The sequence below is a fragment of the Gymnoscopelus braueri genome (genome assembly GCF_963280865.1).
Source record: "Gymnoscopelus braueri genome assembly, chromosome: 23".
NCBI classification, from domain to species: Eukaryota; Metazoa; Chordata; class Actinopteri; order Myctophiformes; family Myctophidae; genus Gymnoscopelus; species Gymnoscopelus braueri.
The window spans coordinates 11,293,352-11,319,863 of record NC_137625.1 but is presented as its reverse complement, the minus strand read 5'-3'; the positions used below and the strand labels follow the sequence as shown (position 1 = coordinate 11,319,863).

The window sequence follows — 26,512 nt, the reverse complement described above, 5'->3', positions numbered from 1 at the left end:
TATCCTTGGGATATGTCTGATGTATACTGCATTCATACCTTTAACCATGAAAAAAAGGTATATCCAAAGGAATTTTAAATGTGTACGACTAGACTATTGTATGTTGAGGCAATCAGGCAATCAGGTCTGATAGAGCTGATAAGGGAATGAAAATCAAGGTCTGTGCGTCCAAAACCTTGCTCTGTTTTGAATAAATCCCCTTCTTTTTTCCCAATGAATTCAATGCAGCGGTAATCAGTGTGTGAGGGAATTCATATTTGCTTTTAAAACCCTCTACAGCAGACCCCATGATAGCCAATGTGGTCCAGCCTCCCTCGATCCCCGATTTTCCAGTTGTCCACGTTCAGCTCCTTGGTCTTGTCAACGTTGGGAAATAGGTTGTTCTACTGGCACCATTGTGTCAGGTTGTTGATCTCGCTCCTGTATGCCATCTTGTCATTGTCATTGATCAGGCCTATCACTGTCATGTCAAACGTAATCATGTATACGTGTAGTTAACATTGGTGTGCTGTACATACTTTATTCCACAGTGTTGTACTTATATTTATGTATGTGCTCAAATTACAGAGAATGCCACTCCCACAGGGCTCCTTCAGTGGAGCTCACTCATTTAGGGGGAACAAGATCAGAGGAGCTCCCTCTGTTGTGGAGCCCATGGGCGTCTCTCACTCTAGAGAAATAATGTTACAGTTAAATGGGCACTGTTCCTCTGACTATTAGACCCATTGCAAGTTGCTGTATCGGTCTTCCACTTTGAGCCATCCCAGCCTAGTGTAAGCGACCAGGGTGTGGGTGCAGAATATACTCAGTTCGACACTGTATAGGTTCTTCTCAATAACTTTTACTGTAGTCTCTCAGCAAAACAGTTCAGTCCAACAGACGTAAACAATGAATGAATATCCCCCGTTCCCTCTCTCTCTCTCTCTCTCTCTCTCTCTCTCTCTCTCTCTTCTTGTCTTCTTCCCTCTCTAGCTTTTCCCCAGTGTGTAAGAATTTCACTCTTAGGTCCTTACACACCGGCGAATGTGGCGAATATACGCAAAATTCGGACTCGTTCCGAATAATTAAAAGACGCTTTTTCGCTTCGCTTTTCCGCTTTTTCGCGCCATGTACGCTTGCATTGACTTTATAAGGTTTTTAAAATAAGCGTATTATTCGCACGAAAAAATCGCCCCGGTGTGTAAGGACCTTTAAGGTCCTTACACACCGGGGCGATTTTTTTCATGAGAATAATACGTTTTTTTTTAAAACCTTATAAAGTCAATGCAAGCTTCCACACCAGTTTCGCGGAGCGAAAAAAGCGTCTTTTAATTATTCGGAACGAGTCCGAATTTTGCGTATATTCGCATATTCGCCGGTGTGTAACCGCCTTTACACTAGCAAAGTTGATATATTTTACAGTTAATACATTTCTTTATTGGGTGGGAGTTTCTGACACCGTTGCCTTCCAAAATATCCTTCTGCGTTAGGAACCTACAGCATTTCTTTTTTAGCAGTACTTCCCGTATAGGCAAACACTTTAATGACAAAGCTTCCATAGACATTGACAAAAATACTATACTAAAATGAATGTTCACAGTATAACTTTAAATGAATGGCTAGTTGAAAATTATTTTGAGTTGATTGTTTTAAAAATGTAGACTAGGCACATTTAGCCTACTGTATGATGATTGGGTAATTTCAAAGTTTTTCTTGTTTTGTTTTTAATATTGTTTGCTTCCTTTTAATCTATGTCTCCTGTTTTATCTCATGCCAGGCCAGAACAGCCGGAGGGAGAGGTTATGTTTTATGTGTGTGAATCTGGAGCTAATCTCCAGAAAGTTCTCCACCGATCTGTGCCAGATTTCTAAAGCAGGCTGCCAGTAGGAAATCACTCCATCCTCATGGTGGCACAATACCAGCCCATTTTATGCTTTGGCCTATAACTCTTGAATGTAGATTTACTATGTTTTGCCCCCTGTCCGTCCGTTCTTCCGCGTGTCCGTCCTTCTGTCTGTGAGCAGCTAATCTCCGCCACCGTTGGCCTGGTCGCTGTGAAACTGCGCACACACACTCCCTGGATGCCACAGCAGAACCTCTGCCCCACATTTTTCAGATCAGCCTGTCATAGCTCCACCATGAGGCCGACTTTTGCTAAACACATTTTTGGATATTACTCCTACAGATTTTGTCCGAACAACACGCAAATCGGCAAACAGTATCTCTATAGTCATGTGATCAACACAGATCTGTCCGATTTTCCATATGTCATCCTGATTGCCTAAGATTGTCTTCCAAAGTTTGCAGGATTGGTTCATTTTTAACAAAATGCCTCAAATCATGAACGCAGCATGGGATTTCCGTGAAATTTTCCACGGAGATTCCCACTAGGCCCAGGAAGAAATGCCACTTGAAAACTTTCAAATCAGCCTCATGGTGGCGCTATAACAGGCCGATTCACGTTTTTACCTATAACTGCACCCATCTGCGTGAAACTTTGCACGCACACTCCTTAGAAGCCAAGGAAAAACCTTTGCCCTGCATTTTTCACATATGCTTTTTAGAGCGCCACCAGGAGGATGACTTTTGTAAAACAATTTTTTTGCTCTTACACCTTCAGATTCTGTCCAAAAATCACAAATCGGTCCACAGTATCTCCATAGTCATGTGATCAAGACGGATCTGTCCGATATTTCATATTCCATCCTATTTGGCTAACATTGGCTTCCAAAGTTTGCTGGATAGGTCCGCAACGTGCGATTTCTGTGAAATTTTGCACACATATTCCCACTAGGCCGAGGAAAAAATGCCACCCTTTTCACATTGGCCTGTTATAGCGCCACCATCAGGTCTAATTTAGCAAAACACATTTTTGGAACAAAATGCCTCAAATCATGAATGCAGTGTCCGATTACCGTGCAAGGCCTAAGAAGAAATGCCGCCCCCTTTCACATTTACTTATTATAGCGCCACCAGGAGGCCACAATAACCTACCTGACCTGGCGGAGACCTGTGCTCCGAGGAGCACAGGTTATTATTATTATTATTATTATGATATGATATGATATGATATGATATGATATGATATGATATGATATGATATGATATGATATAGGCTATAATTGTCTTCCAAAGTTTGTGGGAGGAGTTACAAAAAAGCCAAACATCATTGCAACCTAATGTATGAATGTATGAATGTATGAATGTATTAATGTATTAATTTATCCATTTATTAATTTTCCAATCTTCCCCATAGGATCTGGGGACTTATGTGACAATCGAGAGTTTTTTTTATTGTCCATACATTTTTTTGTCCTAATTTGATTCCAGAATTCAGTTTTTTTCAGGAATGCAGCATCCCTTCGAATTCATTCAAGTGAGTCAACCCCCTCTTGTGTGTTGGCTAGTGAGGCACGTCCTAGCGAGACATGAATAATAATAATAATTATCATTATTATTATTATTATTATTATTATACTAAATTATTAACAGAATCGACTGGTGTATGTTACTGAATGTAAAAGTAAAACCCACAAAAAGTTGATATTGTGTGTTTGTGTGTTTCTATTTAATCAATCGATAAATTCGATGTCCTTTCCCTTTAAGGACGCGCGCGGAATTGGAGCGTGTGTGTGGAGCGCATGTTGCTACAATGTGTTCAGACGGAATGTCAACAAAAGACTGCAATCACACACTAATATGATGCTTGTATGTAGTCTTTTGCTTCAAAATCCCTTCTCAACGTGTGCACCACGCTCGCACTTAATTCGCCATCGCAACGCACGCATTTGTTATTATCATATTATATCTTATACTAGCCTAGTGTTATAAGGTATTTGTGTTGTGCGAGAGGTCTGTCTTGGTACTGGTTTAGTGTAACATGATGCTTTCAAGAGTTACCATCACATGGTGGAAATTTCCACTGAGTCGCCTTCGCTTGTTAAATGGGAAGGGTCTCCAACGATCACTTCAGTGATCCGCCTCCCTGCCCACCGCTGCAGCTGTCTGACTGTCCCCAACTATTCACAAGGTAGGATCTCTCTTTTCCTAAGTGATCTCTTGTGATCGGCCCTAATCTGTATTGATCTCGGATAGCTGTTGCCTGGAATCAGCTTATATATGATTTTTTTGAATTATTAATAAAACAAACAAAACATGGGGGACGCATTATTTGGTTTATATTTAGAGTTTACAGCTCTATGTAAGTGTAATTAATTAGACGTTTAACACGTAATTATTGTTTTAATCGTTCACATTTTCTTTCTTATGTTTTAGCCAATACATGTATGAAGTTATGATGGGGCTGTTAGTTATCAACAGCGTGCTTCCTCCTGCAGGGTGTATGGTAACCGGAAAACTCGCCCCAAAACACGCTCGCCCTCCAAAGAAATTCGCGGACCTCTTGCCCCTAGCGGTTCTTGTGTTTGTTTTACTGAAGATAAGGTTTGAAATAAGTTTAGGGTTAGGCATAGTTTTACTGAGGTTAAGTTTAGGAATAAGGTTAAGGTTTAGGCATAGTTTAATAATACTGAGGTTACGTTTAGGAATAAGGTCAGGTTTAGGCATAGTTTACGTTTAGGAATACCAGGTGGCGACTGTTCCGAGGTCACCGGAATTGCCCTCGGGCGACTGTGTTTTGGGACGAGCGTTTTGGTATTCGCTGTTAGTTATCAACAACGTGCTTCCTCCTGCAGGGTGTTGTCCGCCAAACATGCAAATTCATCCTGAATTAATAATGTCTCCTGTATTTTGGTATACCACGTGCTATTAAGTGGTGTTGAGTTGTATTTATTCCCCTTCATTTCCAACAGCTACAGCTGCTTTTATATTAGACTATAGAGAACACTCTATTTAGCCTTACAGTCGCGCCTGTTTACACTATTGTTTTGCATATCTACCCGCTGTTCCGGGTCGAATACAAAACAGAAGAGGTGGAAAAAGCACTCACATTGTTTACTTAAGTAAATGTATAAATACTGCAGTATAGAAATACTCTGTTAAGTAAAAGTCTGGAATTCAAAATTGACTTCAGTGAAAGGACAAAAGTATTGGTATCAAAATGTAGGCTACTTGAAGTACCAAAAATAGAACGCACTGTACTCATCATGCAGAATGTCCCGTTTCATTTATAGGTCTCTCAGAAAAGTTTTCAAATGTATACAAATCTTTTTAAAATAGCAGATCTACATGCTCAATTTTTGTAATGTTTTGTAATAACAATCAAAATCTACTAGTAACTAACGTTTTCAAATAATTGTAGTGGAGTAAAACATACAATATTTGCCTCTGATATGTAGTGGAGTAGAAGTAAAAGTACAGAAAACTGGAAATACTCCAGTAAAGTAAAAAATACCTCAAAATTGTACAGTACTTGAGTAAATGTACTTAGTTACTTTACACCACTGCAAAACAGTACATATTTTGTGGGCTTTATTTATTGCATCAATAATTTGCCACTGTAGCCTACAGTATATCTGCCTGGGCTATACATAACCTACAAGTCCTACAAGTATTCATAATGAGACCACTAACATGTTGCATTTAGCATGCTCTCTGGTGATAGGCATACCTGCCAACTCTCCTGTTTTCACATTACATTACATTATTATTTATCACTTATCACTGATAAGTGATAAATAATGTCATAAATAAATGACATAATAATCTAATGTGAAATTGTCTGGCAGTAGCCTGCTTTTCTTCTTCTTTTTTTACTAATAGAGTCACTGTGGGGTATACTTTTAAGGTAAAATAATAATAATAATTACGGGACAGTGTGTACTAACATTCAGTATAATGTATCTAACTAGCTACCGTAAAATATATCTTCATTTCCACTTCCAAGATGGAACTGACAAAGCACAAGTTGTAGACACAATATAATATGTTTGCTTTAAGCATGGTCACCGATCACCTTTGGTACAACTTGGGATATCACCCTAAGAAAAGAAATACACCCTCTTGTTACACAAGGCAGGCAGAGACAAACTACCAAATGCAGCTTTTTAGATTCTTAAAAGGATCCCTGGCTAATAAGCCAAATATGCCTTAATACATTATAATTGCCCTTTATAACTCAAATAAAAAATGTGAAACACATTCAATATTTTATTTATTTTTAGAAACAGTTAATCTTTTACTCAAGAGGGGCAATGCCCGTTGCAAGTTGATGATATCATTTGTCCATGTGGTCTAGTCCTATGGGATTTATGAAATGCATGTGCAAAAAAAACATATTTAAAATATTGATTTGATGCTCATATTAACCTTAGGAAGTATTAAGTGTTTTATTTTATTTTCACATGCATTCCATAAATCCCATAGAGCTAGACCACACATGGACAAATGACATCATCAACTTGTGACGGGCATTGCCCCTATTGAGTGAAAGATGAACTATTTCTAAAATAAAGAAAATGTTTAAGGTGTTTTTCATTTTACATTTTAGTTACAGAGGACAGTGAGTATCTAGCTCTCAAAATAGCTATAATGTATTTTTAAATCCAGTTCAAGAAAGACACCTCTGAGATTAGATCAGCATACACATAACTTAAGTCACAGAACAGCAGTATTTTATTTGAAACTGCACTATTTTAATAATAGCTAGGTTTAGATGTTTGAAAGTAATCAGATATTCTGATACATTTCCGACTGCTAAAAATACCAGGTTGCTACCTGAGCTGCTCTGCACTGTACTCAGTGCCTATGCCTTTGACTTAAAGTATGGTGACATCCATGTGAAGTTGCCCAGTGTTTTGCTGCATGTACGCCGCTATACTGTATATACTGTATGTGAACATTAGCAGCCAGTCACTCAGTGTTGCATCTTGTGCGTAGTAAAATACTGAATCAATCCATGTTTTGTGAATTGACATTTAAAGTCATATCAAAGTTAAGTATGTACATTGTGCAACATTAAGTAAATAAGGTAAATTATTATGATTTCAGAGCTATGAAAGTTAATAGGTACATAAAAGGTAAATTATTACCTTTCATTGCTCTGAAATCATTCCCATATCCAGTCTCTTGGCACTTCTGCGAGTGTGGCTAGAGTCAGAAATATCCAGCATTAATATAACTTGAGGGAGAGTGTAAAAATTGCATTTATAGGTCTCTCAGAAATCAGTATTTTTCTGTGCAGAAGCATCACTTGCCCTGTACAGTGTCAGTGCAGCCGCAGACTGTACTCGCTTTCGTTACTGTATTCATTTCCTCTTACAAAGACGCTTATAAATTCATCAGCACGCAGTTGAGGTACAATGCTGCTGGTATGTTGTTTCAATGGATATTTAGTTTACCCACACCTGTCAGCAAGCCATGGCAGAGAACAGTTGTTACTGCTCTACCTTTTTGTCTCCCTGCCAGCCCTGTTACATAACAAATGTAAGTCAACTCCTAAAGGCCTTAGAGTTGAAGCTCGATCTTCTGGCTGATGCAATTTGTAGAGTGAGAAGGAGCTGTTAAATACTCCTAGCACAGAGAATGAAGCCTAACGTCATGATACAACATCGGGTTAAAAAAAACATGGGTTAATGTTTTTGTCGAGAGCCTGACCTCTATGTCTCGGTCTGGCTGATATGTTGGCCACTATTTGACTTGTTTTGTTACATCGGTATTGGAGGTTACGCAGCTGATGTGTCCCTATTTTTGACCACTTTCAACCTGGCGTTTCTATTTTGGGCATGTCATTTTAGGCGGAAATGTAAAAAAAATGACAGATCTACAAGCTTACAACGTGTTGCACTGCGACATGTTGTAAGCTTTTTTTTTAGTAGGGCTACAGTGGTTAAATAAGATAAAGTTCAGTTTGTGTATTTTGTATTTAATTGTTTGCTTGTTCATTGTGTAATAACATTTTTTTTCATATATTGAAGTTTAATATACTTTTTCTGTTTGCTACTTTGCTTATTAAAGGTTAGGAAATACAAACTAATCAAATCACAGGTTTCTAATTTAATTAGAATTGATTTTGCACTTTTGACAAAATGTTGGTCAAAACATTGGCAATTTGGCATCGAATCCAAAAGTCTTGCATCGGTTGGCTCTATTATATTGTTACTATGATGATGCAGATAATCTGAGAAAGGATCAAAGGATATCATGGTCTTCCAAAACACTGTCCACCATGTTCAATTGAAACTGGAGAAGGTGTACAGTACAGCACACAATAGTACAAGTGTGTGCTATTTATACCTCAAGCGTGTCATTATTCAGTAACCTGATACGTACCATTGTATCCTGCAATTCTCTTACCCAAAATACTGTACACCTAATTTATTTTACACCAACAAATGGTACATAAGTCGTCAACAGAAAATAATGTGAGCTTAGAAGTGACAATGTATTCTTCTTTCATGAAGCCTAGACTATCATTGACACAAATCCTTTCATTAAACAGTTGCCATGAAAACTAAAACGTCCCTCATGCCATTCATACTGTATATCAAAGCTAAAAGAAAATAAGATTAGATGTCCCTCTCATCAATTTACCCTATTCTGTAAAAAAGAAAAAAACATTCTTAGAGAGAATGCCCGAATTATACAGTACTTAGTTGTGCATGGCTGTCATGCTGTGACGCATTGTGAGCTTGTAGAGCGGCTATTTTCAGTGCACGACACCTGCACGCAACTGAGTATAAATCTAAACTAAGGCCACTGTAAACTGCTGATTGTGACCAGATGTTTCTATCAATCAAAATGCTGAAATTGGTCATACAAGCAGAACCTTTTGTTCAAAAGCAAGTTGTATTAAATAGTTCTGATCCTGCTCCCCACAGTCCTGCAGATATCAGGATTGTTGAAAGTTGGTACACCCACAACTGTTCCTTAATGTCTTATATGTCTAATCTTATATGTAAAGGTAACATAATGTCTTCCAGTTGTTAATGTCACAGGCCGTATTCTATTAGGTAATACCCCCCAGCAGCTATAGGCAGAGCCTTTAAATAATCAGTCTGCACTCAGGGTGGAACTTGCGCAATGAACTGCTTTTGCTAAAGGACTGAGGGTTGATGGGTTTGAGATTACATTAAGGGTGTTGTTGTTTAAACAACCAGTTCTTCAATGAACAGAAATATCTTTTTCAGGGTGTGGGCCAGCATTTTCATCAGCTCATTTATTGAATCACTTTTTTTACTTTGACACAATTGTACTTTTTCATCCTGTATGAGTTCCTCTCTTGTGATTGGATGAAATTGGTATCCCTACCTTAAAATATAGTTTCTGTTTACTAAAAAGCTGGAGAGATGGGGAGACCCTGTTACTGAACTAACACTCCACAGCAATGATTACTATGGAAATATCAAGCTACGTAAAACGTAAACAAAATGTCACTTAACACCCCATTTAAGAGTCAGAGATGGTCATATATTAATATCAGTAGCTATGAATGAGAGGGAATTCACACCTCAGTACTTTATGCAATCCTGTAAGATCTTTTTAAATGTTATTGTGTAAGAAAGAGGTCACTTTTATAGATCCATTGTCTGTATAACGGATACCAACATATATATTATCTTGGAATTGCAACTATGGACGTTTCATGAAATATTTAGTTACTTATTTGTGCCAAAGAAATTAACACGAACAAGTACTTTGTGTACAAAGCGTCTCCCTCAGGCTTATGTCATGGTTTGTTTCATTTGGCAGCCGCTCATGCAAATCAGTAGAGAACAAACATATTTTCTGGTTATTCCGCAAACCTGCCATTCTGCTGAATGTCAAGCGTGTCCCAAAATATTCTTTTTCAGACACTGACTTTTCTGCTCATCCTAAGCTGATTTAAACATGTTTTGAAATTTAGCCTAAAGCAAGCGTTTGTACAATTTGTAGTAAACCTGTCATGAATGTTTTCATAGACAATGATTTTAGGGTTGTCTAAAATCATTGTCTAAAATAATTTGGCCGCAGACCCCCCCATCTGAAAATATTTTGTGCCAGAGATCCTCAGAAGAGAAGATTTGTATTCAAAAGAATTGGAACACTTTCAAGATTTTTCAAAAATGTTCAAAAACAGCAGATGTACAAGCTTGCAGCACGGCACGAAGTGTCGCGCTGTGAGCTTGTATATCTGCTATTTTTAAATAGCCACGGTAACACATTTCGCTGGGGACCCCATGGAACTCCTCCAAGGACCCTTGGGGTTCCCCGTCCCCACTTTGAGAACCACTGGTCTATGGTCCTTGAAGGGTTCCAGGGGGTCACCAGCAAACCGTGGATCAGTTTAAACATTTAAGCTTAGCGTTATCTTATTTTTCGTCTATTCGAAAATCTACAAGATGACAACGCATCACGATGCAATGCGCTGTGAGCTTATAGATCTGCTATTTCTTTTAAAACCTTCTCTTATGGGGGTCACCAGCACAAATTATTTTCTGATGGGGATCCACAGACAAATTAATCTCCATTTAGGGGTCCTCGACATGAAAATATTTGAGAACCGCTGCTCTGGACAACAGAGAGCAATCAAACGGTACGGTACAGTACACAAAACCTTGACCTTGTGTAGAGTTCGATGCTGTTGTAAAGCTGCACGCCACGCCACCATCATCGGCCCACACGAGCCGCTGTCAGATCGATACTGGCTGATAAGATCACCAGAGAGGGTCTGTGAGGAAGAGTTCACAAACAAGGTTAGAACAAGGCCAGGCATACGAACAAAAGGCCAATACATTGTTTACTTAAGGCCAACACACGGTTCAGCTCAGAAGACAATGAAGTCCGTAATTTACGTCAGCATAATTATCGTTGTTGTGGGGCGGAGAGACCTTGTAAAGTTCAAAACTGTTACTTTTCAGGAAATGGAAAAAAGAAAAAAAAACCTGTGCTCCAATTCATCCAGTGTTGCAATGCTGAATTGGAACGTGGTTGCACTCTTTTTTAATGACGTGACGTGCACGTCGCTTAACACCTACAATACAGGTCACACAATGGACAATTGATATGCATCTAAGCTTATTCCTATGTTAGTCCACCTGGTGTGAGTCGGCAGCCTTTGTAAACTTTGTTGAGGTGTGAATTTAAAGTGGTTTTAAATCTATGCGTGTGCCTGCGCGTGCTCCTGGTCAAATAGGTTCCTGCACGGCGTGCAAGACCGTCCCATGAGCAATGCAACCCTGAATGCATCTAATGTAGTTATTATTTAGTAACAAGCTCTTGTTAATACTTTTCATTGGTTAAGTATTTGTAAAACCCACAGACAGACGTAACCCCATTTGACACGTCCCTACTACCAAAATAGCAAAAATAGACGTTGCTTGTGAGCTTGTAGATCGGCTATTTACGGTATCTTTGAGCAACACTGTCACACGAAGTGTAAAATAGGGCATGGGGGGACAAAAAACATAAAAAGATGCAATATTGAGATACAGGGTTTCTGCCAGACAGCGATAATGTTTTTTTATCTCTCTTTAAACAATCTCCTGTTCACCTCCATACAAAACCCAGTTTCAGCACAAGATCATTGCTCTTCTGTTGCCAACTTGTAATTGTAATGGTTTGTTACTCTAAATAGTGACCAACCTTGTCATTATACCACAGTTAGTTCTGACCTTGCATGGTGGTTCCACCTGATTTACCTTACCTGTCACCTAGCAACAGCTACCACCAGTTGTTAGTAACAATGTTGTTTCTTTTCTTCCTCTTGTTTTCTCCACTTTCTATTCATAAATGTTGAATAATAAAACTGTGGAATAATAGCAATAATCCACAAGAGGCAGTGCTCTGCAATGAGATTTTGGAACTGGTGTGCTGATCTACGTCACTTGGCCTTGTGCCTCTCGTGTGTTATTGCTTAAAGTATGAAGACTATTTGAACTCTTCTGATATACTGTGCAGTAAGATAAAGACACTTATCTAGGGCACATATTTGCGAGTTGACTATGTGAAGATAATCAGTGGAGTAATAGGCTATATTTGTGCCCAAAGTAACTGTAGCTAATGTAAAGTCTTCTTGCTTGTGTATTTCGGTGCACAATTGATGTGCTCTCGCCGTATTTTTGTTTGTATTATTATGTCCTTACAAAAGCAGGAGATAAGCTGACTATAGATGCATTTCTTGTTAACTAAAATATATAAATAAATATGCTGGAATAACAAGTATTAACATTAAGGATTTTACAGGCTGTTTGTTTGTACAGGCAGCTCACCCTCATCTGTGAGGACATTTGCATCTTAAAAAACCAAGTAAAGTATCTTGCTCAAGTAGAAGTACTCTGTTACTATATTAACCCATTCAATCCGGGAACACGTCTGTGTCATTTTAGATTTGAGCTATAACCATTATTTTATACTTTGGCTGTTTTTGAAAAATCTTGCAAATCTTTGAATGTATATCTTTTAAAGCGAACATTTGTAAAATATGTTGTTCCAGGGACCTCCATGCAAAGATTTGAGTTACAAATGTTCGCTTTAAAAATATATATATTCAAGATTTGCAAAAAGGTTCGCGCTATGAGCTTGTATATCTGCTATTTTTGAATAGCCAAAGAAATCTAAAATGACCCGATTTTAATGGGTTGAATATTAATCGTATAAAATAACATGTGGAATCTTCAAGTAAAGGTACAAAAGTAGCTTGATTGTAGACTAATCTGTGTAACAGTCACTACGTGAAAGGTCCAATGTGGCATTGATTGAATGGGTTAACCAGTAAAAGCTTCCCCTCCCCTGGCACACAAAAATACTCCCCATACTTTGTAATTCTCACATTTGCAAAAGTAGTTGAGTACGATACTTCATCAAAAATCTACTTAAGTGAATGCAGAATTACAGATTTTAGAATGTAGGGTAGGGTGGGGACAAACGGCGCACCCTTTTCTATTTCCCTCCCTGCACAGAGATTAATTAATTTCATGTAACCACACTTTTTTGTGAACAAGAGACACTTGTCCTCTCCCATTACCCGCAGTCCGTTTAAATTTTAGTGAAACGAGTCGAACGCAATCGGTAAGTAAAGTGACGTTGCGCTACTCTCCGCACGCGGCCGCCAGTCGGGACGAACGGTGCATACATTGGGGGCGGACGGCGCGGTCGGATGAAATGTCCTATAACAAGCACATAAGTTACATTTCTGGCATCTAACTCTCATTGATGCTTCAGTAGAATCCTACGAGCAAATGACCATGCTGTTAGTCAAATAAATGTTAAAATGTATCATGTTAATGTCGCCTCTGTCTGTTTCCTCAACTTTGTGTTACACATGCACCGTTCGTCCCTCCCTGTCCGTAATGCACCGAGTGGCGTAATGCGCCGTTCGTCCCTCCCTGCCCTCCCCGGATGTTTTGCTAGCTAGCACAAAAGCTAATGAATATTTTTCAATGGAACCTTCACTGAGAGTTAGCCCACAGATTAGCCTAACAGTCAAAATCCATTTACAATCGGCACCAAATAAACACAGCAGTACAAATGGAAAACACTCAAATAGGGTATTTTTTACTACAGTGTGGAAATACACAAAAGTGGCTTCAACTCTGCCAATTTTGATCAGAACTGGGGAAAAAATCATGTCTTTTAAGTGTAGCATGAAAAAAGGTCCGACTTGCAACCGTCCCTCCGCGTCGTTCGTCCCGGTTTTCCCCTACTTTCTTGAGTACATTCTAAAATCGGTCCATGACATGGTTACTAAATTACAGTCATGAGAGTACTTAGTAATTACTTACTTTCTACCCCCTACCTAAAGCACACCTACGTAATGTCAGACAATATTGGACAGACTTTGTACAAACACTGCTCACGTGTGCAGGTTTTGAATTCAAAAGTCAAAATGGTACTAGATGTGAAGTAATCCTAGGTCCCCCGGTCAACCGGTAGTATTTCCCTCCAAATCTCTTTGCCCCCAAAATAGGCAATCTACAAGCTCACTACAAGCTTTGCCAGATTTTCGCCCCAGAATAGGGATGCTAGTGGTTAAAATATGTACGTAGAACAGTACACCTGGTCTATCAGTGTTGACCATGGTGCCTCAGAGAGTATATATGTAGAATGTATGACCACTGTGTAAGAGTGGAAAAAGTCAAGGGGTTGCTGATTCTTAACATGCCTTGTGGAGTGAACCCCCCGAGCGCTGCACGTGCACTTCCCAAGTGAAAGGACTAATGGGACTTTTTTCTCAAGACCAGTGGTTCTCAAACGTTTTCATACCAAGAACCCCCACATTCATACATATAGCTGGAATATAAAATAGGGTTAAAGTGGTTCAACTGATGTTGATGCTATTAACACATTTTACCCCACTTTGAGAACCACTGCTCAAGTCAACAGCATTTACTGTACTGTGAGAGGGAGATGGTGTTTGGAGGGTGACGATTAATCACCACTAAATGTGTGTAGAGTGTCATACATGCGTAATTCTGAAGCACTCTAATCTACCACACAAGGTGATGAGGATATAACATACTAACATACAGAACGTCCATGATGGACCAATTGAAGCTGATCAGAAGTTGTAAATTGTTCATGATCGGTCCATCAAGTTGCTGTGATAATGATTGTATTGATCCGCTTATGTAAGGGCAAAGTGCATGAGTAGAGCACACTCAGTCATGGCACATACAGCTGAGCCTCCTAACTGTTTGCATAGTGACACATTATTCTGCTCGTACGTGGACGGGAATGTCACAAGGACTATGTGAGGTTAAAGTGCAGATTGGCTAAATTTTATTTCTGGGTATTCACACTGTGTTCATACATAGTGCTGCCTACGACCCTGTAGGACCCTCAAAGATGTACCTCATGAATCACTGATCAAAGGCTGTCATTGGATTTTCAAGGCTGGCATTTTGGTTTCTGTTTCTGAGAAATTTGCCCCAGGCTTGTAAGTATTTACATGAGTACATGAAGTGCCTTCGATGTGATTTTAAGCTTAGCTCAGTGTCTTCGGAAACTCATCGGCCTCTATGAACGCCCAATGAGTGCTTTTGATTAAGGGCGCGCTAGACTTGTTGAACTTCTTTGAAGAAGTGTTTTCAGAGTGCTGAAATAGGAGGTTAAAATTGATGTTGAAATGAAATGGGTATTGAACTGTCTGTATTCGAGTGCGTCTTGAGAGAACCGTCCTTCCTGTTAGGATTGTGCATATATGTGGCGTCATCTGGCGAGCGGTTCAACGACTGCCGGTCAGTGTTATTTTCAGCGTGTCACATGAGTTGCTGAGGTACAGTCTTATTTTAGTTACCTTCAGATTCCACCAATTATGATTGGTCAGAGGTTTGTTAGGACTGTTGGCTTGACAAAATGGTTCGGGCCAAGTTCCAAGGTTATGCGGGGGGGGGGGGGTTACTGCCCAGTAGGGTTATCTCTCTCATTTCAAATGATCAAATACGGTTATTGTTGACAATTGGCCCAAAGTAAGGCTAAGTAACTGTTTGATCCATGGAAAAGACACATCTTGGGGGAAGTAATCCCCCTTCTTTACCAGCTGATGTCAACTTTCTCCTGTGTCCTCCTTGTGTTTATCCAGAAAGAAAGTGATCTCGGTTTGGCCTCCTAACGATCTGGGCACCTCTGTGTACATCAGAGCACCTAGTTAAATTGCAATGAACTGAAGTGGGGGCCTATTGGCCACAGTAACCACTTTTGCACCATTATCCGGAAAGTTGTCAAAGGCAGGATGTTTATAATGTGTTATGGAAACGGACGCACAGGGGTTACACTTGGCAGCTGCCCAGGTGCTTTACTGATCTTCATTGTTAAACTGAGTAAAGCATTCACCCATCTGAGTCTGGGTAATTATGTTAGCCCCTCTTAATTTCGAGGAGCCCCAGTTTGATTTGCACAGACACCCATTTGATATGATTTTTATTTCTCATTGTTAATTTAACTCTGAGTTTGTATAAATGGAACCAAATGGTTACTTGTACATTCTCTGCGTTACAGACTCATAACGGTACATTTTCACTATCAATCTTTTAAAGGACCCCTGGGGTTCCCCGGACCCCATGTTGAGGGGTTCCCGGCCTGATCCCACTTTGAGGTCCAGGCAGTGACGTAACATAATTGGACAGTGTCACCCCTATGTGTATAATGCTGAATACAAATTGGATTGTAATGTTAAAATAAGAGTCTGGAGATGACCAGTACTGTACAGTATGTAAACATAGGTCACGTTTTTTGTTTGCCTGCCAGAAACTGGTTTGTCAAGTTCAGTACTAAATGGACAATTGATGTCAGTAAGGGCATGGTGTTTACTGTAAGTCTTAATTACAGGAAGACATGTATTCATACATCACAGAGAGTTTGTAGATACAGGAGGAATGCAGTGGAGGGATGCTTGAAGAATGTCTCACAAATAGTCCAGGGTGAGGTGCTAATTCACACAAGTATTTTTAAATACAAAAACAAATGGATCGATCTCCAAAATCAGTTTTAAACTGCAACATTTTCCGGTACAGAATATGTACCTTTTTTGTGTTACTGTAAGTCTGTGTTTCCCTGAAGTGATACACTGTCTGTCTACACCTACATTATTGACATAAATCGGGCAGCATGTTATGGCATCGTGTGTTTGTTGATGTGATTCTGATTCTTGCCTTGACTCTTGAGCCCCAGGGTCACAGTGCGTCTTTGGTTAGTGTTGTTTTGGTCAGTGTGTTTGGGTCCATGGCCATGCTGGTTACACTGGCTATGTGACACACACACAGACACACACACACGCGCACACACACACACACACACACACACACACACACACACACACACACACACACACACACACACACACACACACACACACACACACACACACACACACACACACACACACACACACACACACGCCCAAAAGGTTAGTGACCTTACCCCTGCCTAGACCAACCCCCAGCCTCCTACCCGTACCTATTCTGTCCCAGTTTGGAATGTCATGGGATTGGCCCAGGGGAGGCCTGTCTAGTCACAGCACGGGTGATTGGTTGAAAGACACCCGACTCTCACATGGTGTGAACGTGAACACCCTTGCACTTTCAGCTTTGTGATGCCATTTAAGGAATGCCCCCGTGGCCATTGGAACATGTTGAGTTTTCCATTGTGAAGATTTGGATACCAGTCACGGTCTGTTGAAGTTTTATTGCCTTTTGCTTGGTTGTGATTCTGTTGTCTTGACCGGGACATTTCTACAGTGATGTTTCATATCCAGGATTCATGGTCTCTGTCTCATTACGTATCTTCTACTGAAAGAACCTAATAACCAGATGGCAACAGAAACCTTTTGTTTGTGTGATATTCATGGCTAAAGACCTGTAGTAAATCTGTCAAATGTAATCAAAATCTATTGCTGCTTAAGTGCAGAACATTAACACCACTAATAACTTGAACACATGGTTTTATGAATAATCACGTTTAGGGAGTTTCAGAATGCAGATTTAACCTTTTCAGGGTTAAACTGGTGAATAGTGTGTCAAACTATTATTGCATGGGATGCTTCATTTCAGAAGAGCAGGTTAATATTTGAATAATTTTCTATTGGCCTGGCTATGAAATCATTTTAGGTTTGGTTTCTATGGCATGATGTCCTGCAATAACTTTTGTTCTGGGACAATGCCCTGGAAACATCAGTGATGTGTTGTTCTATATATATATCATCATGGCTCAGGCTATTTTTGTTAACTCACTGAATGAAACTATGAATTGATGATCAATCTTTAGAGAAAATAATATTTGTCAGTTTATGTGCATCTCCCTGTGCATATATGTTGGCATGTGTTTCTAGCTTTTCTTATTAAATTAGCCACTTACACCCTATCTACTTTTTTTCCCTCTACACCAAATAGAGTGTAGCTTGCAACGCATTGCGAGGTTGCTATTGGCGGAATGTTAGCCTATTATGACATGTCTAGAATAGGGACGCTAGGGTTCAAGTGGTTAGCAAGGGACGCAGATAAAACCACATCCTCGAGGCAAATGTGACCTTGGACACAACGACATCCCAACAGCTTGCCATTGATTGGTCAGACAGTGGCACAGCCTCCCTTCACTACAAACAGAGTCCTTTGTACTGTCTCTCAACGTGAGCGTGTGTGAGGGTGGTAGGAGTTTGTCCTGGCATCAGTGTGAGGGGGCATAGAAGGGTGGATGAGCATCCTGTTCTAGGACTGTGCATGGCATGCTCAGTAACACAGGAGGCCACCAGGCACTTATGAATTCAACTTGCTAAGTTAACTTGCTAAGTTGTCACAGCCTTTGATGTGCTTTCTGAAATTGCTCCATACAGCTTTGTAGCGCCATTTCGGCAGACGCTTGTGAGCAGCCACGGGGACACATGTCGCATGTCACATGATTTTGTCTTTTGTCTTCATGGAACACTGGAAACTTTTATTTTTCTTTGTAAAAGTCACTCTCTTTCTCTCTTCATAAGGATCCTGAGTCATTGGCTGTATATATTTTGTGTTTGTCATGTGGGCCTTCGTCACCCCTTTAATGTTTTCGTTCACTCATCACCTTTCGCTGTCTCTCTCTCCTCCTCTATTGGCTGTGGTAGACAGTGTGTGCCTGTCTGTGGTGCGTGTGTGCATGTGTATGTGGAGGAGGTGGGGGGGGGGTAGGAGCATGTGCAAAGGGGGAAGGGCCTTACTGTCTTGTGTATCTCCCCTTATTGGCCGAGGCGAGCCCTCCCTCCCCCTTTGCTTTAAAAGCCTCCCTTTTCTCACCTGAGTAGTTAGATAACACCGCAGCTCTTCTCTGCTTCAGGTGTCTGTTCTCTCTGTCCTTATCCTTGCAAAAGGAAAAGGCAAAAAAGAAAATACCTTTTTAAAGCACAGCTGTGGACCCTTCTTATAGGAGCTAGTTGTGAGTGAGTATGCCTGCATTGTGATTGATGTTTTCTTGGGTTTTCGTTGTGTACGTTTCTTGTTCAATACCCATAACTCTGCACCTGGGTGTGTAGGAACTGGGTGCCAGAGTTACTGCTCAAGGAGATCCAAAGTGGGTGTGCTCCTCATGTTCAAGGAATTTCACTCTCAGGTGCTTGGCTGATGCAAGAGTTTGTCTTTGGGAGGATGATGTTTTGGGTTGTCTGATTATTTTGGAATGTTGCTTTTTTCTGACTTGACTTAACATGCAAGATAAGGGTGTGAGCTACTGGTAAATTGATATATCTCTGGACATAGCCTGTAGTTTATGTAATGAAAGTTTTTTGCATTCATAAACATTTTAAATTATTTTAGTAATCAATGCATTTCCTCCTATTTAAACGTTGTAAAGAAGAGTGCATTTTTTGTGCAGACAATTTCATTTTGTATTGAGCCTTTTGAGGTTACAGTACAGACTTTATAGAATATTAAACCACTCAACCAAGAAAATGTAATTAAGCTGACGTTGGTCCTGAAGGGCTCTTTTTTCATAAATTGGTTTTGTCTGACCTGTCTTTTTGTCCATTAACTTGTTAGCTATTCCAAAGTTAGAAATGGTTAGTATTTTCAAAATAGTGTTTGTTTTGTTTTGTTTATGTTTTGACTTGAACTTTGACTTGGTTGTACTTTTCTGTTTGCTCGGTCAAACTGCTGCACTTTGTATATACTAGCATGCTTCCTTCTAATATTTAAATTTAATTTAGTCGAGGGAGTGATATCAGATTAAAAAACAAACGAACCAAGTGAAAATATCTAATCTGCAATCTCTGCTATTTTTTTGAAAATGTTTGACAATTTCCATCTATAAGGAACTCCAGGTTTAAAGCAAGGATCCAATCAACTCTACAAGTTTCCTTGTCAGACACCAAAGAAGATTAATTAAGATTAAATTGATTTGCTCAACATAATTATGCCCAAATCTGCTCTCATGCGTTACACCTTGCCAACTGTGTGCTTTGAGTTAATGGTACTGAAGCAGTACAGTACAAACGTATCCTCGTCAGACTGGTTCATCCTCTTTGCAATACATAGCATACACGTGCCGTTATGCCTTCTGTGAATATTTTTCCTTCTAAATGTTTTGTTTTTATTACATTTTGAATGGTGTGGGTGATCTTTGAAAGATTCAGGCAATGGTAATGTACTCTGACATTTTATATTTATGCGTTGGCTATTCAAAAATAGCAGATATACAAGCTCACAGGGTCACTTCGTGCCACGCTGCGAGCCGTACATCTGCTATTTTTGAATATTTTTTTTAAATCTTGAAAGTGTGAGAACTACTGATTTAGAAGACATTTGTAGAATCGACCTCAGGTCTTAAAGGGTTAAGCAACAACAACATTCACCCAGTATCTTCATGGGGGCTGTTTGTGCTGTAAACCCGCACCATTGTGTCTAAAATTAAGATCAGACACAGAGTTTCTGAGAAGCTTTTGATACCGTTGTTTGTGACAGTCCTCAAGGCTGCGAGTTTCCTATGTCCACACACCAGGGTTTCAAAATTAAGCACACACATACTGTACTGTCGATTACGAAGTGGGATGTTGACTGTCAACATGTGCTTCACATGACGAGGCAGAAGCCCTATTTGTACCTTTGAACACTTTTAATCAGGAATCCACGTCATTTGTTCATCAATTGTGCATAAAATTAAGCTTGCCATGGCACACAATTCTGAGCAATGAAATCATTGACTGTATAATTCTATCAGTGTATATACACTAGGGTGTGTAGTTGTGTAGGTGTAGTCGTCGTTTCTCTGTAGTTGCGTTTTATGATTAAGTGGTCATGTTTCTATACCCATTTTCCATGGTTTGTGTTTATTTTTGGTGCTGGGGCGTCCCCGCGGGGGAACAGAGGAGTGAGTACCTAGTTTAGAACCTTCCTGGAGCTTTGCCCCGGCTGGCCGCTCCTCCTGTTTTCATCCAATCCAGTCAAAGAGCTCTTTGTGCGATGACAAATTGGACTGTGGGTAATTGGCTGTTAAAATCATTTTTCGGCAGAGCTGTACGTGCTCTGCTCATGGCCTCTGAGCCTCTCCTTACGTAATGGACATAACTGATTGCTGAACCCCGTAAACGTGTGGTTTGACGTGAGAAACATGAGACTGTCCTGCCCTCTTAAGTTCTGTGTGATGGTTTGTGTCAGTGGGTCCGGGGACCCCCAGGGGCACTTGAGGGGGTTCTGGGGGATCCCCAGGAAAAGCTCACTGTGCTGTTGTAGATCAGTAGTTTCCGAAAATTTTTAGAACATTTCTGCCTACAATAACATGCCCAAAATAGGGAGGCCAGGCTGAAAGTGGTTAACTCTGTTAGGTGGTTAACTCTGTTAACCACTTTAGACACTGTTACTGTATCTTTATCTGTATCTCCACCTACAGTATAGACAGTGGAGGAACAAAATATTGCACAAATGGGGGTCTGCAGCCAAATACATATCAATTTGGTGTTCTTTGACATGAAAATGTTTAAGAAACACGCTGGTTCATGTGACTCGTTGCCTACTGTGTTGAAACACATGATGGCTTCCCTTTTTGGCTTGTCTGGCTGGGTTGAATGCCCTCTCTTACTCAGAACAGGTCTTTGTCAAGGCTATGGTGTTCTGGTGAGTCTGATAAGACATTCTATTGGATGCACCTGTATGCCCTTGAAAATGCCCTAGACTGAACTTATTACAAAGTGTTATTTTGTATAGACTCATCATGGCCATGACATTTTGGATTTGAGCTGCTTGCTTTGTAACCCAAAAGTGGTGAGTTGAGCTGACTGAGGGAATAGTTAGTGTGATAAAATGTTTTTGATTTTGTTTTGTTTATTCTGTAATTTTTCCTCAAATCATAAAAAAATGTAATACAATGCCAGTTACACATCTTTGACCTTGAAATGTGGACAGAAATCCCAAGGAGAATGTGTTGAATATGCAACATGGTACACATTACCATGTTGAAAAATCAGACAGTAAAGTGATATTTACCATCTTTTCTGTCCTTGCTTTCAGGTAGTCAAGGCTTGCCCGAGAAGAAGTGTGCTACTTGCCTTGTAAACCTTGAACCCTAACGAGCCCTTACTGCTGCACACCACCGCCATAATGCCGGGAGCCATGGACCGCATGGAGCTTAAGAAGGTCTCCACGGAGGACGGTGATGACGACAGCACAGACAGCTTGGACGATCGCTACACTGAGCCCATTGACTCTGAGAAGGCTACCATCAACAGGTCAGAGAGGTTCTGCAGCCCGGAAAGGCCCGATGGCTTTATTGACATTTTATTTATTTAAACCTGTTTTCAACGACGCCGGTCAGTTGAGAACGGATACCTGTTTACACTGACCGACAGACGTAGTTGTAATGACAGTGTAATTGCATTTTGTAAGGAGATGTTTGGTTTGGTGTGTCCTTTGTAATGTCATGAGAGGTACAGTATAGAGCGTAATGCCACACCTTGTAGAATTCTTCATTTTTGCCTATTTGCACATACAAGGAATTTTTACTTGGTGATGAAGTGCCTTGTAATGAACCGCAACAAATATTGAAAACGTTCACACACTGAGTCATCAAAAAAACATAGTTAAAGTTTATTGTTATTAAAAACCTATAGCAGCTTTACAGAGACAATGAAAGGGCATACATATGTATATTGATGTATAAATAAATAGAAGTGCTACACTTAGGAAGGTACAGTTCAACATGAAATATACTTTATGCCCTGCAATTGCTCAAAAGAACATATGTTCTCAGTGTGGGGTCCGGGGAGCCCCAGGTGTCCTTGAGGGGTCCAGCTAAATTATTGATAGTTAGGAACCAAATGGATCCCTACAAGTCTGTAATTTAACTTAACACCGTGTAGATTAGGGTCCCAGAGATAAAAATGTTAAAAAGAATCTGTTTTAATGATTATATAACAAAAATGACATGGTATTTTTTGTTTTAAACCTTGCAAACCGATCAATAGGAATACTGTGTTAGTTCCACTGATCCAAGCCAGAACATCATTGAATGATTAAATGAGCATTAAAATAAAGTGCACGCGGCTCACCCATATGACCACTTACCAGGGTGTAAGTGGTCATATGGGTGGGCCGTGAACGCTTTCTAGATTTTCAAGTGGGCCCTGATCCACAGATGGTTGAAAACCACTGTGTTAAAGGAACCAAAAAGAACAACTGTTATGACATGTTGCCTCAGAATGTGTCCGTGCTTATTAACCCATTAAGACCGGGAAAAGCATCTGTCATTTTAGATTTTTGCCACTTTAACCATTATTTTATACTTTGGCTATTAAAAAATCATGAACATTTTTGCAAATCTTTGAATATGTTTAAAGCGAACATTTGTAACTCAAATCTTTGCTTCTGGGGGTCCCTGAAACGAAATACTTTGATGATGGGTGTCCTCGGCCAAATACATAATGATTTTGGGGGTCTTGAGAACCACTGATATTATAGCAACATAAGTGTTTCAGAAAACTGTCTTCGGATTGACTTACGAAGACATTTGTAGAATGGGCCTCAGGTCTTAATGGGTTAAGTTTTACTGACAGCATGGTTGGCTTGGTCTCTTTGCAGTCAGTTTCTGGACGATAATGAAGACGGGGAAAGTCAGAAGTTCCTCACCAATGGAATGATGAAGAAGAAGAAATATGAAGAATACCACGAAGAATATGTAAGAAAACATCATATATAACTGAGTGTCTCATAGCAATGTACAACAAGATTTCCCTTATATGCTGTGTATAATGTATAATGTATACTGTATATTTCCTCTTCCACCCCATCACCACCTGAACAGCACCCAGGCCACACCTCCTTTGGGATGTCGGTCTTCAACCTGAGTAACGCCATCATGGGCAGTGGCATCCTGGGCTTATCGTACGCTATGGCCAACACTGGAATTGTTCTATTTACGTAAGTGCAAAAATTGCCAATCTACAAGCTCGATGTGTTGTGACCTTCTTAGATCTGTCACCTACGTCTTTCCTACGTCTTTCCTACGTCTTTCCTCACCCCATCCCCACAAACACCCCCTCAAACATGTAATACCCACCTCAGTGACTCACCCCATATTGGGTTCCTCAGTGAGGTTGCTCGCAAAAGAGAGACTCCAACTCCAGAGTATTACACGTAATATCACACACACACACACACACACACACACACACACACACACACACACACACACACACACACACACACACACACACACACACTCACACTTTTGATTACTTTTTAAATTGTTTGTTGAGGTTTCATAGTTAAGAGCCATTAATAAGAACTATTACTTACCCACAAGGAACTCCCAGCCCAGGCTGAACGTTTGAACACTCTTGAACGTAGCACGCCATTTAAAGTATAAAGTCAGGCTTTTATCTGTCAACACGGTCATTCACAGCTGGATAACAATCACACCCATTGCGCAACCTCAGTTTGACATGTTCTCCTCCATGTTATTATTTTTTTTTTTTATTGGTTACTTTTTTTTAAAATATTTTTTTTCATTATTTTTTTTAATTTTTTGGCGTTCGCTTACCGCGTTCGCGCGTCTTACTTGTGTACACATCCTCACATAGGCTGTTTTATTATTTCCTCCTTACGTACCAAACCTAATCTCCAGTTCCATCTTGTCAACCGCCCCACAGTAAACTAGACATGGAAAAACACAAGCCCTCCTCTGTGGGGTTCAAGTGGTGTTGCCCTCGTGCGTGCGTGCACACACACACACACACACACACACACACACACACACACACACACACACACACACACACACACACACACACACACACACTGTACATTTGTACATTCTTTTCTTTTCTTTTCTTTTCTTTTATCTCCCTTCCGAGTGTTGTGACATCACACTTCCTCTTCGTGTCACTGTGGTCCGTCTTTCCCTGCCTCTAGCTATCATTTGACCCTTACGTGCAGTGGTAGGCTACATATTGGATTTCTTCTTGCTATCGTGTTACCTGGTTATATACGTAGAACACTGATTCCAGGGATCCAGGCGCCCCCAGTAAAATTATTTAACATAGCATCACAATCAGTTTAACCCTATTTTATACATTAAATATATTTTCGAAATCTTTTGAAAACTCCAGAAAAACACAAATGTTTTTGTTTTTGGGGGTACCTGGCACAATTTATTTTCAGGTGGGGATCCGTGGCCAAATACATGTTGGGGTCCTTGACATGAAAATGTTTGAGAACCACTGATATAGAGGGCCAACTTTGGCTCACAGAAAGGATGAGGTGGGGGTGGTGGTGGTAGGGGGTGCTAGGGGGTACACAAGATCCATTAATATCCACTGGGAAATGACATTTCTTGAATTTGTTTCATGCTCTTTGTGTCTCTGGCCATATACCGGAGGTTGTCTCATTATCAGAATAGTTATTATTATTAGATTAACAGCGGTCAGTAAACAGAAGAACGCAAATGAGGCAACTGAAAAGAACACAACTGCATTTTTGTTCAATTAAATTACCCAAGCCTTTTCTTGATAAGGGCTGCTGTTAGTACTTATTTGCACGTTTCATCACAGTCATAGTCAAAGTCAAAGTCAAAGTCAAGCACTGTTGTCACTGTAATGGAAGACAGACAGTCTACACAGCCGGATTTATACTTAAATGCAGGCTCATAACTCTGTGTTGTGAGCTTGCACATCAGCTATTTTCTTTGCACGACATCACCACGCTCAACAAAGTACTATATCATGCACTTAAGTAGAGTTGCAAATGGGGAGATAATTGATCCCCAAAGGTAACTTGACCGTCAACCCTACCCCCCCCTGACATTTTTAACGTTAGTACCGCCCTAGCATGCCGTTTTGCTTCTGCAGGTCTTTGAGACAGCAGAAGTACAGCTTCATCCAGTAGCAATTCATATATCCTGACCTCATATAACCCCAGCAAACCTACTGTACTAACATATAACTGTACATGAACACAATTATAAACCGCTCAGAGTGTACTTTGGTCAAAATAATGTCCTGTATCACGCTTTACAGTAACTAGGGAGTTGTCAGACTTGTTATTTAAAGCGTGCAGTGTTTGGATACGTTGATGTACTGTTCAAGCATGTTTTAGGCATGTCGAAAGCAGCTTGTCTGTACATTTAGATCCATCTATATCATCTCTTACTGTAGAGAACTGTACATGACATAAGTTCAGTGTAAAGAACTCAGTGTTCTCATGGTCTTCTTTGAGACAATGTTGTTAAAACTGTACCATGCAGTGAATCATACACTTTAAACAGACTACTGACAAGCAGCTGACCTCTCACTTAGACTGGTATGAAATGCTATATAAAAAAAATCTCCATAAGCCAAGATGACCTGGTAGCCTGAAAGGTAGCAGGTCTGACTGACCTGCTACTGAACACGTGTGAGTGCTGGACACTACAGGTGCCAGGTGTCTAAAGATGGGAAGGAGACAGAGGTGCTGTTGTATAATTATCTCTGAGGGGTATATAAACAATGAATAAACACATGTCAGCCAGCATGTCCGTTGCTGTGGGATCACGTTGCTAGATGCTTTGTAAAATGTAGTAACGTGTAGGCTAGAAGTCTTGCCTCCGTGGGTTCAATTCCCGGGCACTCCAACGAACATAATTGGCCGAGTTTGTGGGTGGGAAGATGACAGGTGACTGAGTCGTTGTCGCTGCACTAGCCCGCACTGCTACTGGTTGGCCGGCACGCCTG

At 40.2% G+C, this 26,512-nt stretch overlaps 1 protein-coding gene across 4 annotated transcripts in view; it reads left to right on the top strand.

Annotated features, from left to right (window-relative positions):
• Window positions 1-3,940: 3,940 nt before the first annotated feature.
• The window catches only part of slc38a4 (solute carrier family 38 member 4), a 43,777-nt gene continuing 21,205 nt past the window's right edge, over window positions 3,941-26,512 (top strand). Inside the window, exons 1-4 of one of the 4 annotated variants that reach the window (XM_080421738.1) lie at window positions 3,941-4,009; window positions 21,819-22,036; window positions 23,385-23,481; window positions 23,608-23,723. In XM_080421738.1, the coding sequence (XP_080277864.1) occupies window positions 21,909-22,036; window positions 23,385-23,481; window positions 23,608-23,723 (341 nt within the window). In that variant the 5' untranslated portion in view covers window positions 3,941-4,009; window positions 21,819-21,908. Of the gene's footprint in view, window positions 4,010-18,638; window positions 18,765-21,818; window positions 22,037-23,384; window positions 23,482-23,607; window positions 23,724-26,512 lie in introns of those variants that run through there. The other 3 variants (XM_080421736.1, XM_080421735.1, XM_080421737.1) reach the window with 3 other exon arrangements.